Genomic DNA, 14,477 nt, shown 5'->3' with positions numbered 1-14,477 from the left:
TAATAGTACAGCTTTTCCCCTAGGGTATTGGGAGCTGTATCCTGCAGACATTTCGTATGTTGGTAGAACATTTATGTCATAACTCTAAGTAATATCTTTGAAATAGTTTTAAGACTTTAGTTGCATTCCCACCAGAGATATGAACATTTAATTTCATTTTCTAGGATAGAGTTTGATGCTTGTATCCTTCTGGGTAAATGACTTTGAAAGAAAAGAAAGCAAGTGTTGGATTTTTAAAATAGAGACACAATATAAATATTCATACTGAGTTGTTTTCTTTCCAGGGGGAGCTGTTAAACCCCTGCCGATGTGATGGGTCCGTTCGGTATACACATCAGCTGTGCTTGCTGAAGTGGATCAGTGAGAGGGGTTCCTGGACCTGTGAACTCTGCTGTTACAGATACCATGTCATAGCCATTAAAATGAAGCAACCTTGCCAGGTAGACATTTGTGACATTTTTTTTTCCCCCTGAAATAATTTTGCTAGACATGAGAATATTTGCATATGCTACTTAAGACATTTTATGCAAATCACACTAAAACCAAGATTTAGAAATTGTAGAGATGTGCTTTGAGAAATCTGTGACATTTTTATCTGAGAAACTCAAAAGCCATTTTTATTCAAATGGTCTCCTTTATTTGTTGTTTATTGATGAAATTATACCCATCCTTGTTTCTAAAAGGGCAAGTTGGTACAAATGTCTTACACTCAGTTAACTCAATTTTATTCATTAGAAATGTTACACAAATTATTTTGTTAATTTAAGCATTGAAACCCTAAATGGGCTCCATTTACAGAAAATAGACGCACGTAAAGCAAAACTTTACTAGTCTGGAAACTTTGGTTGAACCTATTAGTTCTAATCTGAACAGTCTTTTTACTTAACCAAGCTTTCTTTTTCATATGAGTTTTTTTCACAGTTACATTTTGGCTACTTTCATTCATTGTTCTGTTCAGCTACATAGTGGATGCAGAAGTATTCCCAACAGTTACTCTCAATAATACTACTGAAATTGTATATATTCTTAAAACTTTTAGTGCATAATCACATAGTAACATAATGCCCATAACCCGACAAAAGCCCATGGAAAAATAGGCTTTTGGTTTTTTTTGGTATAGTGGAACGGATTCAGGTTCTTGGAATAGACTGGTGGGATGTAAAATAATATTAAGAATGACATCTTAGATTAAAGCAGAATAGTGTGTAATTGATGAGATCTGACAGTGACATGGGACTGAAGTTTAGCAGACATAAAAGAGTAGGTTCAAAACACAGAGACGAAGGAGGTAATGGAAGGAAAAGGAAGAGGGACTTAAAGTTAGGAGGGAAACAAAGTGATAAAGTCTAGTGTTCTCTATTTCTATTTAAATTACCAAATTTAGTTTGCATTGAGCAATAAAACAGGTGAAATTGTTAGTGATTGCAGAAGGAATCTGGATGCTGAATTAATAATTTAAATTTCATAGTTTTTAATTTGTGCAGCCTTCATACAGTTGCAATTAATTTGCATCTCTGATAGTCACCATTTAAGGCATGACTAGCAGGTATGAAATGAAAGTATGAATTTTCTCAAGCTGACCTCAGGCTTATAAATAATTTGGAAAGAAGAGGAATAACTAATTTGGATGAATGATGTTATCATGGTGAAGATAGGCACAAACCTGACATATTTTCTCAGAACTGCTAATTGATTGAACTGCTTGGTATCAATTTATTGATCCATCATAGTTCTCTTGAAAAACAGAGGGAACCTTGTCCAAATACCAGAATATGAGTAGTATAATTGAATCTGCAATCATTTTATGAATAGAGTATGTGGAGATGAGAAATGGAGAGCTTTGAGGCTCCAGTGAAAAGTCCCATGAGAAGTGCTATGGTCAGATGTTCAAGAGCTGAAATAGATTGCTAAATATTTCAAAAACTTTAACTTATGGCCACAATATATTAATTCACTTGGGCTGGTTACTTCTGAAGTAAATATAAATAGGTCCTTGATATAATTTTAAAATAGAGAAGAGACAAAGGGTTGGGGCAAACAGTACTATTTACTAATTCTAATCCTATAGCAAAATGAATTATTACTGTATTTTGCTTCATTTAAAAAAATCAATAATCATTTTAACAAAAGCAGTTCCCGAAGTGTGTATATGATATGACCAAAAAAATCAAAAGAAAACAAAAAATAACCAAAAGCCAAAAACTAACCTGGTATTACTAATACATTTAGGATTAATTTTATTATGACATATGCAAAAACTGCCATAATCTGTAGCCTGATCTGTTTGTTCCAGTGAACTGCAAAATAATATTTAGAAACAAAATTGATATGAGTATGATGATGATAGTTCAGATCATGCCTGAGAACATAACTTACCAGGACTGCATTATGTGCTTATAAAGCTCAGGACACTTAATGAACAGAAATCAGTTATAAAATCTAAAGTGTGGATTATTATACCTAGGAGTAGTTTATTCTCACATAAAATGTGACTGATTGTCTGACATTTCTGTTACTGATGACCCAGAAACTGAGCATTTACTCTGATTTTTGGTTTTCTCCCTTGCTGGTGTGAGGCTAATCAGATTTAGCATTTATCATATTCATGCTTTTATGGCATGGCAGAGATCCATTTCCTCATGGTACAGGATCAGACAGGAACCATCGTATGGCCCTCCCCTTCACTTTCCATATCCCTTTGTTCTAAGTATAGAGCCCTCCGGTAGCTGTGAGTGGGTGGTTCCCTGGATGTACAAGAGAATAATAAACATTTACCGAACACTTACTTTGTGCCAGGCACTGTTCTAAGTGCTTTACACGTAGTGATACTGATATTTAGTCTTCAAAATAAACCTATGAGGTAGAGAATATTATTATCTCTATTTTATATGAAGGCAAACTGAGAAACAGAATAGTTAAATAACCTCTACTAGGTGCATATCTAGTAAAAGGCAAAGCCAGGGTTCAAAGAGTCTGGCTCCGAGGTTCATGGTCTTAGCCACTGTGCCCCCGTTGAAAAGTGTTCTTTTCAACTTCATTGTAGCCATCCTGATGTTTCTGGGTCCACCACGACTTATCCTGTGTTATGCTAAGTCAAGCAGGAACTGGTTTCAGCCTGAGTCTCTTTGAGGGTCTAGAAAGGCTTTGACTATCTATTGCTGTATAGTCAAACTACCTCATATACTTAGTGGTTTAAACAACAACCATCATTTATTATCTCTTAAGAGTCTGCGGGTTGACTGAGATCAATTGGGAGGTTCCTCTCCACATGTGGCATCATTCTGGGGCTGTGATCACTAGAGTTTTGACTGGATGGGAACATCCAAGGTGGCTCACTCATTTGACTTGCTGTTTGTGCTGGCTGTTGGTTGGAAGCTCAGTTGGGGCTGTCAGCTGGTGCCTCACTTCTCTTTCCATGTGATTTGGATGTCTCACAATGTGATGATTGGGTTCCAGGAGCATAAAAGAGGAAGTCACAGATCTCTTAAGGCCCAGCCTTGGAAGTGACATGGCTTTATGTCTGCTGCACTCCCTTGATTGAAGCAAGTCACAGGATCAACCAGATTAAAGAGAAGGAAAAATAGACTTCACCTCTGGAGTCTGCCCTTCTTTAAAGGGAGTGGACATCTTTAATCCACAATAGGAGATAGCTTCTAAAATGGCACTATCTACCTACTCTGGTCTTTACATTTGGTCCTCATCAGGTCCAGGTCAGTCAACAGGCATCACCATAACTTCCCTCGCAGGGCTCAGAAATCAAGAAGGTTAAAAAATGTATGGGAGTTTGACTTCATCAGTGGTGCTTGATGCATATACTAAACCACTTTCAGAAGTGATTATTGCCATGATGTACCTCTGGGTGCTCAGAGGGACATGGGGACAGAGAAGGAAAGGAAGAGCTAACCAGGAAGCAGGTGTGTGTGAGGAAAACATGTTGCACTGTGTCTAAAACCTTAGTTTTACTTGTTTTTCTCATTGAGATTAGAATTCTTTGAGAATTTGGGTCTAAATCTCCCCATTTTGTGAGATTTTAGTGATGATTAATCTGTTTAATCACGTTGAATGCTTAAACATGACCCAATAGAAAACTGATGTATCCTCTACAATATATTTAAACCTTGATTACTGTATCATTAGCAGTAGGAGTTAATTAATACATTAGAAATAATTAACATGCATTTACGTTCCTACTTCCTTGCAGAATCTCTTTTATTGATTACCATATTCAAGATGATACATTAATGATATTTTAAGAGTAAAAGCTAATTCTGTTTTGAATCTCACAGTATGGTATAAAATAAGTGCAATCTAAGAACCTATAAGATCAAATTTATTTTGAGATGGTGATATTTTAAACTAATTAAGCGAGTATATTTAAGTTTATGAATGCTTTCAGTACTTTTTCGAGAAATAGAGATGTTTGAAGAGATAACATTTACTAGATGAAGTGTTGTATGGGAAACTTTAAACTTTCTGTAAGAGATGGACTATAATGTCTAAACAGGAAAATAGAGTGTTAACGGAAGGCAATGGCTATGTTACCGTGGACGAGTTACTTAACTATTTGTGCCTCAGTTAACTCATCTTTAAAAGATAATAATGGCACCTGTTTTACACATATTTTGAGGATGAAATACATATATACCTATAGAGTGCTTAGAAGAGTGCTAACACATAGTAGGTGCCATTTTAACGTTGGCTCTGATGATTTTTACTTGTTCAATCAGCTAACAGATGGGGACCTTCATTTGCTCACAGCAGCAGTGCTCTCAGGTCCCTGTTGTCTCCTTCAATCTCTTGTCACCAAAATGAAGTTAATGACTCTTCTTTCCATATCATTCTTTATCTCTGGATATTTACTCCCTGCTTTTTCTAGGCGAGCCCACCTTGGTTTCTGACCAAATTTGTTATTGTAAATAAAGAAGGAATCAGCATTTAAAAAATCAGATGTAGTGAGCTATAATGATCTCAGCACATGGGAGCGTATTACTCTCCAGTCGTCCCTCCCCATGGGTCTTCACTGGAGTCAGCTCATAAGCGGAGTTATGAAATGCTTTTGCATGTGGCCAAGCACAGGGCAGTGCTCTTCGGCATCACTGGGTACCAGTGTGTGTTTATGCTTTGGAAAGGCCCCTGGTGGTTGGGGTGTATGTGAGTAAAGCAGGAGGTTGAAGAACCCCCAGAGATCCTGGGCAAGGGGCAGTTGCAAAGGGCACAGGCAGGTAGGTAGTCCAGCATCAGTCACAGCGAATCGTGGTGTCCATCAGCTTTCTTTCCTCCTTTGTTACTCAGGGCACCAGAGGAAAGGACTGGAAAAGGACTGGCAAAGGACTTGCGGGGTAGGGATTGAGACTTGCAGATGGGCCACCTGTCTTTGCGGATAGTACAGCCCTGGCCATCTTTACCAGCCTTTAACTTTTGTATTAGTCTTCCCCTTACTGCTTTTCCTTTAAACTCTTAAAATGGGCTGTCAGCAGCAAGTCTTCTTACAGCAGTGAGAATGACTGGAGAGACTCCTAGGAAGGAGAGTAGTTTTCATTTTTATCCATATTCTTATCGTGATGGGGTTCATCATGATAGTTTTGAATTAGAGAGGAAGTTGGTACCAAGTAGGTTCACCTTGGCTACTGTTCTAAGGTACAGCTTCTGAACCTATTTGTAAAGCGTTTATAGAACTTTAATGAAATTCTTGAGGGCCCTCTGATCATTATTTTCCTAAGTAGGGCTCTGTCATGAAAGGGGTATTTCCTCCTTCAGAACTGATTAAGTTGTTCTCATGACATAGCTGATGCACCAAAAGAAGCTGACAAATCCTCATTGAAAATTGACTGCAATTTTGAAAGTGTATTAAGAAGACATCAGCGCATGACAGTGTTGCATGCTGTCAGTTGCAATACTTCAAGGCGTTTGTATTTTATGGATTAAGAATGTTTGCATACATACAGCCTGGTTGAAGTGGTAAAGCCACCACTTTTCTTTTACTTTTTCTCTAACTGTTGCTCTTATTAACATTCTCTGTAGGTTTGATAGCAAATGACGAGCAGAGGGGAAGCTTTTTATTATCATGCCTGAATAACTAAGAAACAATGTTAAAGCGTAATATTTAAATACATGTACTGACGTATTTGATAGGTAATTAAAAACGTCAGAATTAACAAAGACCACATCACGAGGCAACTCTCTGGCCTTTGAGGTGATTTTTGTTTCATTTGCTTACTAATTCTCAAAACACTCAAATCTGCATTTTACTCACTAGAACAGATTAATGATCTTCTAGTGAATAAAATATGTAAATTATACTTTGTCTACTACTATAGCCATCTTATTTACTGTATAGACCATATGTACAGTGATTTTACAATTTGTTTCAAAGCCAGATGGTTCTGAGATGGTAGTAAAAAAAAAAAAAAAAGATGGGGACCATTTAGGGCATCGTGGACTGGTGTTTGCTTTTATCCTTTATGCAGAGAGGATTGGGGTTGATGTGGTCCCGATGGTGATAACTCTCCAGAACTTTCTTCTCCACATGTGTTTGCTTTTCTACATTCTTTCTAGCTCTTTTTAAATGTATTTTCCTTTCGACTCCTTTCTCTTCTTTGCTCTCTTGGCCTCTCCACTCAGCTGCCTGTAGAAGAAAGGAAGATCTGAGTGGGGCAGATTTTGGAAAAAATTATGTGGCACAGCTCAATGTAGCTTGACAGTCATTTTCTCGGTCACTTTATGGGTATTCAGTGAGTATTTGTGGTATGAATGAGTGAATGAATACATGAGTGAGTGTTTTAGAAAGGTAGAGAGAATCATGGGGGTCATGTTCATATTTCTGCAGTGAGAATAGGACTTAAGGAAACAAGTTGCATTTACCGCTCACCCATTAGCCATCTACTGTCAATTTTCAACTTGTTCTTAAATTGATCTGATAATTCTCTTCTGAATCTGCCTGGGAAAATATGTTCAGACCACAGGAAGAAGTCTTAAGAGCAGGATCTATTTTTAAAAACGTAGAATAAAAAAAATGCTTCCAGTGAGACATATCTGCTCTTTTCAGAAAATAAAATGTCATGAGAAAAGACTCCGTGAATGTGAAATTACCCATGTGTGACACACTTGGTTTCTTGAGGTTGTCACTGGTTGAAGGATTTCATCTAGCATTTGTTCAGAGAATTTGAATAGTTTGTTGGAAATTTTACTGTATGATTGAGGATATAGATGAACTGCTAAGAATGTCTACTGGGTATAATTTTTTTGATGTGAAATCTGCCACTGGGCTGAAAACAAGGTGACGGATTTTTTTTTTTTTTTATGAGCAGTTTGTACAGCTGCAACATAATTTCGAAAATGAGTTTCCACTGGTGAGTACAATACTCCAACACAGGGAAGGGCAGCAAGAGAACAGACTCTTAATCCCTTACTCATTTCCTGCTTTGTCTTGGCGTGTGGCTTTGCTGTGATATGACTGATGTTTGCTGAAAGGATTGGAACAAAGGAAACTCAGCTTCCTTCTATTTTCGGACCTTCTAAGAGTAGAATGGGATGACTCTGAGGGCAAAGCTAGAGTGCTTCTGACCCTTCAGAGTGGCAGGGAGGGGACAAGATAATCACCTACAATTACAAGTAAATGGATGGCAGACACTGAGGACTTGGCCAAGAAAAACTGCACTTGTGGCTTGTGCTTTCTGTATCCTTGGATATTTGACAGCTTCTTGCCTGTGCCCATAACTCATAATTCAACAGCTGTTCTTATGATTCAGCCAAATGAAGTCCCACATAAGTAGAGGTGGGCTGGAAGCAGTCCCATGGGAAGATGTGACAAAAACCTGGAAGCATTTCTTTGTAGGTAAAGTCAATAAGAGAACTTATTGGGGAGATATTTCTTATTCAGTCCTTCCTTTAGGTATATATGCTCTGAAAGCTACTGTCTGAAAACCTGTTTTTTTCTCCGGTTTTCTTCTCTTTGACATAGTTCATTTTGACTGATGACACCTGGGCAGTGTATCCTTAACATGGTAACAGAGTTCCATTGCCCTAATGTGCCTTTTGGTTTCATTTCTCGTTTTGGTATGCTAATTATGTGCAAGTGGCCAAGGCTTAATTTGGGCATAGGGGGCCCTCCTCATATGAACTGAGCATCAAGCTCTTATTTCGGGAACCCTCTGGGCACTCCTTTGTTATATATGGACCTGCAGTTGTGCACTGACACTTATGTGTCATGGCTCCGAGGTACAAAATAGTTCAAATAAACAAGGAACTATTTCAAGAAATGTATACAGGCTTGCCTTGGTTTGTTCAGCTTGTTTTTAAATTAATTTATTTTATTTTATTTATTTATTTTTTATTTATGGCTGTATTGGGTCTTCGTTTCTGTGCGAGGGCTTTCTCCAGTTGGGGCAAGCGGGGGCCACTCTTCATCGCGGTGCGCGGGCCTGTCACTATCGCGGCCTCTCTTGTTGCGGAGCACAGGCTCCAGACGCGCAGGCTCAGTAGTTGTGGCTCACAGGCCTAGTTGCTCCGCGGCATGTGCGATCTTCCCAGACCAGGGCTCGAACCCGTGTCCCCTGCATTGGTAGGCAGATTCTCAACCACTGCACCACCAGGGAAGCCCCAGCTTGTTTTTTTAAAAAAAAGTTTTTAAGAAGTATAACATCGATCACAAATATTAGGGGATTTTACTTATGTTATTGTGAAAGAATATTCCAGAAGCCATGGGAAATACTTTTGCTCTTTTCTCCCCCCCGCCCCAGTATTAACTTCTTTTCTGTGTTACATTTGCAGATTTTAATATCAGTATGTATGTAAGTGTCCCCTCTATTAATTTAAAGGAAAAAAATAAAGAAAATTTTAAAAACTTTACCAAATTTTGGTAAAATTCGTTGTAATCTTGAGAGTAGAGTAGTAAAGAGCACAGGATTTGCCAGGCATACATTGAGCATTCAGTATTTCTCTTACCCTCCTTCCACCTCTTTCTTTCTTTTCTTGACATGCCCGTATCTTTTTAGTGGGAGCAAGTAGATGGGAGGTTTCCAGGGGAACCCCCACTTCTTTGGAGAGAAAGACATAGTGAACAGGGGTGACAGCCCTTGCCCATATTGTGTTCTCTAGGACCAACAAGCATGCCCAAGTGCAAACCTGGAAGGTTAAAGAAAATCTTGAATGCAAAATCCCTTTCAGTCCCCTCCCAAACTGTCTTTCTTTACCTTTCATACCACAATAGCTTCTATGAAAGGCATTTTCAGATCTAGACAAGACTTTTCAGCAATTTGAGCAGTAGAAAGAAGTAGAAAAATGCTAAGCCAACAAAATTACAACTAACTGTAGCTTTGAGTGACACATGGTCCTTAGACTGTGGGGGGAAAGACACTGAAACCTCCTTGGGTAGTTTAGTGAAACATGTAAGGATGGGTGAGGAATCTCCCTACCTCCTGTCTGCCTCTTCTCTCTGACCTACACCCTACTAAGACTGAAGATAGTATATGTTACATAGGAGGAAATCTGAGGTAGAAATACGTTACTTTCATTTTGGACATGATTAAGCTCTACTACAGTAAACTTTAGGGGAAAATTGTCAAGCATTCCTTGAATTGCTTGTGGGGGAAATTTCAATGCCAAGTGATGGTGAATGCGTGGAGATTATTAATATAACAGGGCATAGCGTTGGATGAATATGTGTTTATTTTTCATTTAGAAGATGATCTTACTCGTATCAAGGGGTAGCCTCAAAATATTTCATCTTTTTTCTTCTACTATAAATTAAATAATCAGTACTTCTTTATTGATTATTTTTTCACTGATCAATAAACCACTACCATGTTGCAGGCACTGTTCTAGGTTCTAGAGCTCCAGAATTTGTTAAAACAGGCAAGACCTCTGCTTCTAAATTTAAATTCTTGATGATGAGGGACAAACAATAAGGAAACAAACTAGGTAATTTTAGATTATGTTAATAATTCCAGTGGAAAAGAATCTGAGTGATTAAAAAAATGGAATCCTACAACGAACCATGTGATTCTGGATTAGAGGTAGGAACATCAGTATAAACTCATGTTTTGCTTAATATAGATACAAATGGTTACATATGGAAATATTTATAGAATATTTATATTATATTATATTTATATTATATTTATATATTATATAAATATTATATATATAAATTATATATTATATTATTTATATATTATATATTATATATTTTTATATATTTATATATTATATTTATATATTATATTATATTTATATTATAATATATTATATATATTTATATTACATAAATATTATAAATATTTATAGATCTGTGCTTGTGCATGGGTTAGTATACACACATACATTTCCTAGCTCTGTCTATTGAGAAGGCCTAATAGTAACACCCCAGTAACAATAAGTTTACCTAGCACCAGATCTTGGTTTCCAAAACTGTTCTCCAGTAAAAGGAACCAGTCTCATACAAGGTGCTATTCTTACACAAGATGAGACTGGAGTATCTTGTTCCAGATAATAAAGTGCTCAAAAAGACAAAAGGATGAGGCATAGCAAAGGAACATAAGAGCCAACTTGAAAGAGCCCCCAGTGGCTAAACCAGGAATGATTTGAGCAATGAAACAAATAATGTAGTTTTGGATTATAACCTAAATTCTAATATGAACATCTATGAGTGCATATTGTTATAAATAAATGACTGAATGAATCAGTAAATGGGGGAAATAGACAATCTCCCTTACAGAAGAATTCCAAATTATTTATTTATATACCGTCCCCTCCAGGAGGTGGACTTCAACTCCCCCTGGCCCTTGAGTGTGGGCTGTAGTTAGTGACTTGTTTCCAAAGAGTAGATTGGTTACAGAGTGGAAAGGGGGAGAGGGAGTAACTTTACAGTGGAGAAGCCTGGCAAATGCTACCTAAGCCCGGTGGCCAAGTTTAACACTATCAGTGATAAGTCATGTTGTTACTGTATGCCTTCGGTATGATGTGATGAGACTACTTTATCTCTGTGGTCTTCCTCCTAAAAATCCATAGCCCTAGTTTAACCATGAGAAAAACAGCAGATCAAACCAAGTCGGGGGACAGTCTGCAAAATACCTGACCGGTACTCTTCAACACTGTTAAGAAAAAACAAGGAAAGTCTGAGAAACTGTCACAGAGCAGAGAAAGCTACGTGATGACTAAATGTCATGTGGTGTCCTGGATGGAATCCTGGAACAGAAAAAGGACATTAGGGAAGAACTAGTGAAATCTTAGTGAAGTGTGGAGCTTAGTTAATATTATAGTAACGTACCAGTGTTGGTTTACTAAGTTGTAAACAAATGTACCTTAGCAATGTAAGAGGTTGACAGTAGAGGAAACTGTGCGCAGCATATATGGGAACTCTTTGTACTATCTTTGCAACTTTTATGTACATCTACAGCAACTTTAAAATTCAGTTTCTTAAAAATTTAAAAAAATTTTTTTATTTTTTGTACGCGCTGTGCAGCATGTGGGATCTTAGTTCCCTGACCGGTGATCAGCCCTGCATGCCCTACAGTGGAAGCACCGCAGTCTTAACCACTGGACCGCCAGGAAAGTCCCCAGTGTTTTGTTTGTTTGTTTGTTTTAAAGGGTATGGGGAAGGCTAAGTGTATTTAGATAGAAAGGGTAGGGAAAGTCTTTCTGAAGAGATGACATCCGAGCTTAGATCTAAAGATTGATGATGATTCCCCTCTGAAAAAACTCTTTGAAGAGCATTCTGGAAGGGGGAGCAGCTAGACTAAAGACTCTAAGTAGGAAAGAGCTTGTTGTGTTGAAGGGAATAAGAAGAAGTCCACAAGTGAGGAGAAGTAGGAGATCTTGGGGAAGTAGGGATGCACCTTACCATGTAGGCCATCATGAGGAAGGTGTGTTTCATTCTAAGAGCAATGGGATATCACTGTAGAGTCTCAGGCAGAGGAGTAATATAATAAAAGTAACAAATGCCTTGTAAAGACTGGATTGGAAGGAGCCTGGGCTGAGAGCAGGGGTGCTGTTAAAATTCTCCCTGATGGGTGGGAAGGACATAACAGGGGCTCATATTAGGATGATGGCAGCAGAGATGAAGAAAAGTGGATCCATTTGAAAAATGCTTTGAAAGTAGAAGCAAGAGTTAAAAAATTTTTTTGTAATTTATTTTGTGACAAAACACCTGAACTGAGTTGAAGCTATTTATAGTCTTTATGTCAGGTAGTGTCAATTTTTATATATTTTGCCATAGAAATATTGTGATTGGTTACAGGATGTTGACCTAGATCCTGCTGAGCATGTGGGATATTACATAATACAATAAAAATGTACCATATCATATTTTAAAAATCTGTACAATTTGGAATTCTGAAACACATATGGCCCAAAGTGTTTTGGGTAAGGAATTTTGGCCTAACATACGGTCTATCTTGTAGAATTGTTCCATGTGCTCTTAAGAAGAGTGCGTATTCTGCTGTTGTTGAGTGGTGTGTTCTATAAAGGTGTGCTTGGTGTAGTTAGTTTATAGTGTTGTTCATGTCTTTTATTTCCTTGTTGATCTTCTGTCTAGTTGGAAGTGGGGTATTGAAATCTCTAAATGTCATTGTTGAATTGTCTTTTTCTCTCTTCAATTCTGTCAGTTTTTGCTTTATATATTTTGGGGCTGTGTTATTAAGAGCAAATACATTTATAAGTGTTAAATTTTCTTGACAGATCAACTTTTTTATCATGAGAAAATGTCCTTGGTCTCTAGTAACAATTTTTATCTTTAAGATATTGATATAGCCACTCCAGCTCTCTTTTGGTTACTGTTTTATGATGTATCTTTTTCTTCTTTTACTTTCAACCTATTTGGTTTTTGAATCTAAAGTGTGTCTCTTTCAGACAGCGTATAGTTGGATTATTTGGACCTGTATGTAGTTATTCCTGAAATAGAGCCTTACAAAACTCAACGAATGTTGTTGAGATTGCTTTTTTGTACGATTATCAATTTAGAAGGATCTATTATTCTGTTGGAACACGTACAGTTCTGCCAGGTTTTGGATTTGTTGTTTATTCATTTATTTATTCATCCATTTAATAATCCAGCAAATATTTATTAATTACTTTACTAGGTGCCAGGCACTGTTCTAGGGACTGGAGATGAACAAAAGAATAAACAAAAGAAATAAAATCCCTGCCCTCAGAGGGCATACATTCCAGAGAAGGAGATTGATGATATACAAGTAAAAATTCCAAGTAAAAGAATTAGTAAATTAATTAATGGTAAGTGCTAAGGGAAAAACACTGGGCAAAGAAGGGGGATATGAAATGTTGAGAGGGGTGGTTAAAATTTTAGATGAAGTGTTTAGGGAAGGGCACCAATGCATGATCTTTGACATTGATTGACAGAAATTCTTCATCTATGGCTTTCTAGAAATAGGATATACTAGTGAATGTTTACCATGATTAGTTTTCCTGCTGAAGTACATTTCATTCTGAGTTTTAGTTTTCCATGAGTGGACTGGAGAGGTCAATATTTTACAGCCTATAGTTTTATAATTTGCATCAATATATTAAATGCCTCAATAGGGGCCCAATTTCCTTGATCCATTGTATGTATATCTTGGATATTATGGTGAATATTCAAGACATTGGTTTTAAAAGCCAGGAAAAAAGGGTACCATCAGACAGGTATTAAGAGAAAAAGAATAGGGAGAAATAGTGAAAAATGTTTTCTAGATTCTAAGAATCACAAATGCTCAATTTGCTCTTCCTGAGTTATTTAAAATATATATTTATGTTGTCACATTCACTGTTCAAGCTACAGAATTATCAAGGGGTTAGGATCTTAAAAGCCATCATCATATATGAGAAACATATGAGAAATTCAGCCTATTTGGATTATAACTATTTTTAATACTGATTTTTATGAGTATATTTTATAAATATAGTGATAGTAAAACACTCTTCTAGGACAAATACACTTTTTTTCTGTTGAAAAACACACATTTTCTGAGATGGATTGTTTTGAAGAGAAGCTCCATCATCTCATGGAATGCCATCTAGAAAACTTGGCTCTTTGGAGAATGAGTGTTTGAGGCTGTAATTTTCAAGTTACTGTAATTAGGAGCTATTGATGTGGCTTGTACATGACTTGGCCACTGTGAAAGTCATGCAGTGGCTGAAAGAGGGGAAATGACTTTTTATGTTGTTCTTAGAGCTACAGAAATTGATATTTGGGCTTCCAAAATCCACTTGACATAAATGGCTTCCATTAATCAGTGCAGTGGAATGCCGGGCAGCGCTTCTTTGCTGAATCTCTGTCACTGACAGAGAATGAACACAAAGGAGCTCTGAAGGTTGAACACTTCTTCCTCCTCTTCAGAAACCTTTTAATAATACGGAGACAAATTTTGTTTGAGCTTATGGTACTTGGAATAAACCATTCCCCAAATTTGATGGGAAATGTCTTCTGAAACTCAAAACCCCTAGCTTTCGAAGGCATGAGCATAGGTGGGTTAGTAAGATTTTTT

At 37.2% G+C, this 14,477-nt stretch overlaps 1 protein-coding gene across 2 annotated transcripts in view; it reads left to right on the top strand.

Moving 5' to 3' along the window:
- MARCHF11 (membrane associated ring-CH-type finger 11) overlaps positions 1 to 14,477 on the top strand; it is a 167,591-nt gene that overhangs the window by 41,894 nt on the left and 111,220 nt on the right. For both annotated transcript variants that reach the window (XM_082380361.1, XM_082380360.1), the window contains exon 2: positions 285 to 440. In XM_082380361.1, coding sequence (XP_082236487.1) covers positions 285 to 440 — 156 coding nt within the window. The remainder of the gene's footprint in view (positions 1 to 284; positions 441 to 14,477) is intronic.

Source organism: Balaenoptera borealis, assembly GCF_965194805.1.
Source record: "Balaenoptera borealis genome assembly, chromosome: 2".
Lineage (NCBI taxonomy): Eukaryota > Metazoa > Chordata > Mammalia > Artiodactyla > Balaenopteridae > Balaenoptera > Balaenoptera borealis.
The sequence above is the reverse complement of the archived record's forward strand: the minus strand, read 5'-3'. Positions and strand labels throughout refer to the sequence as shown.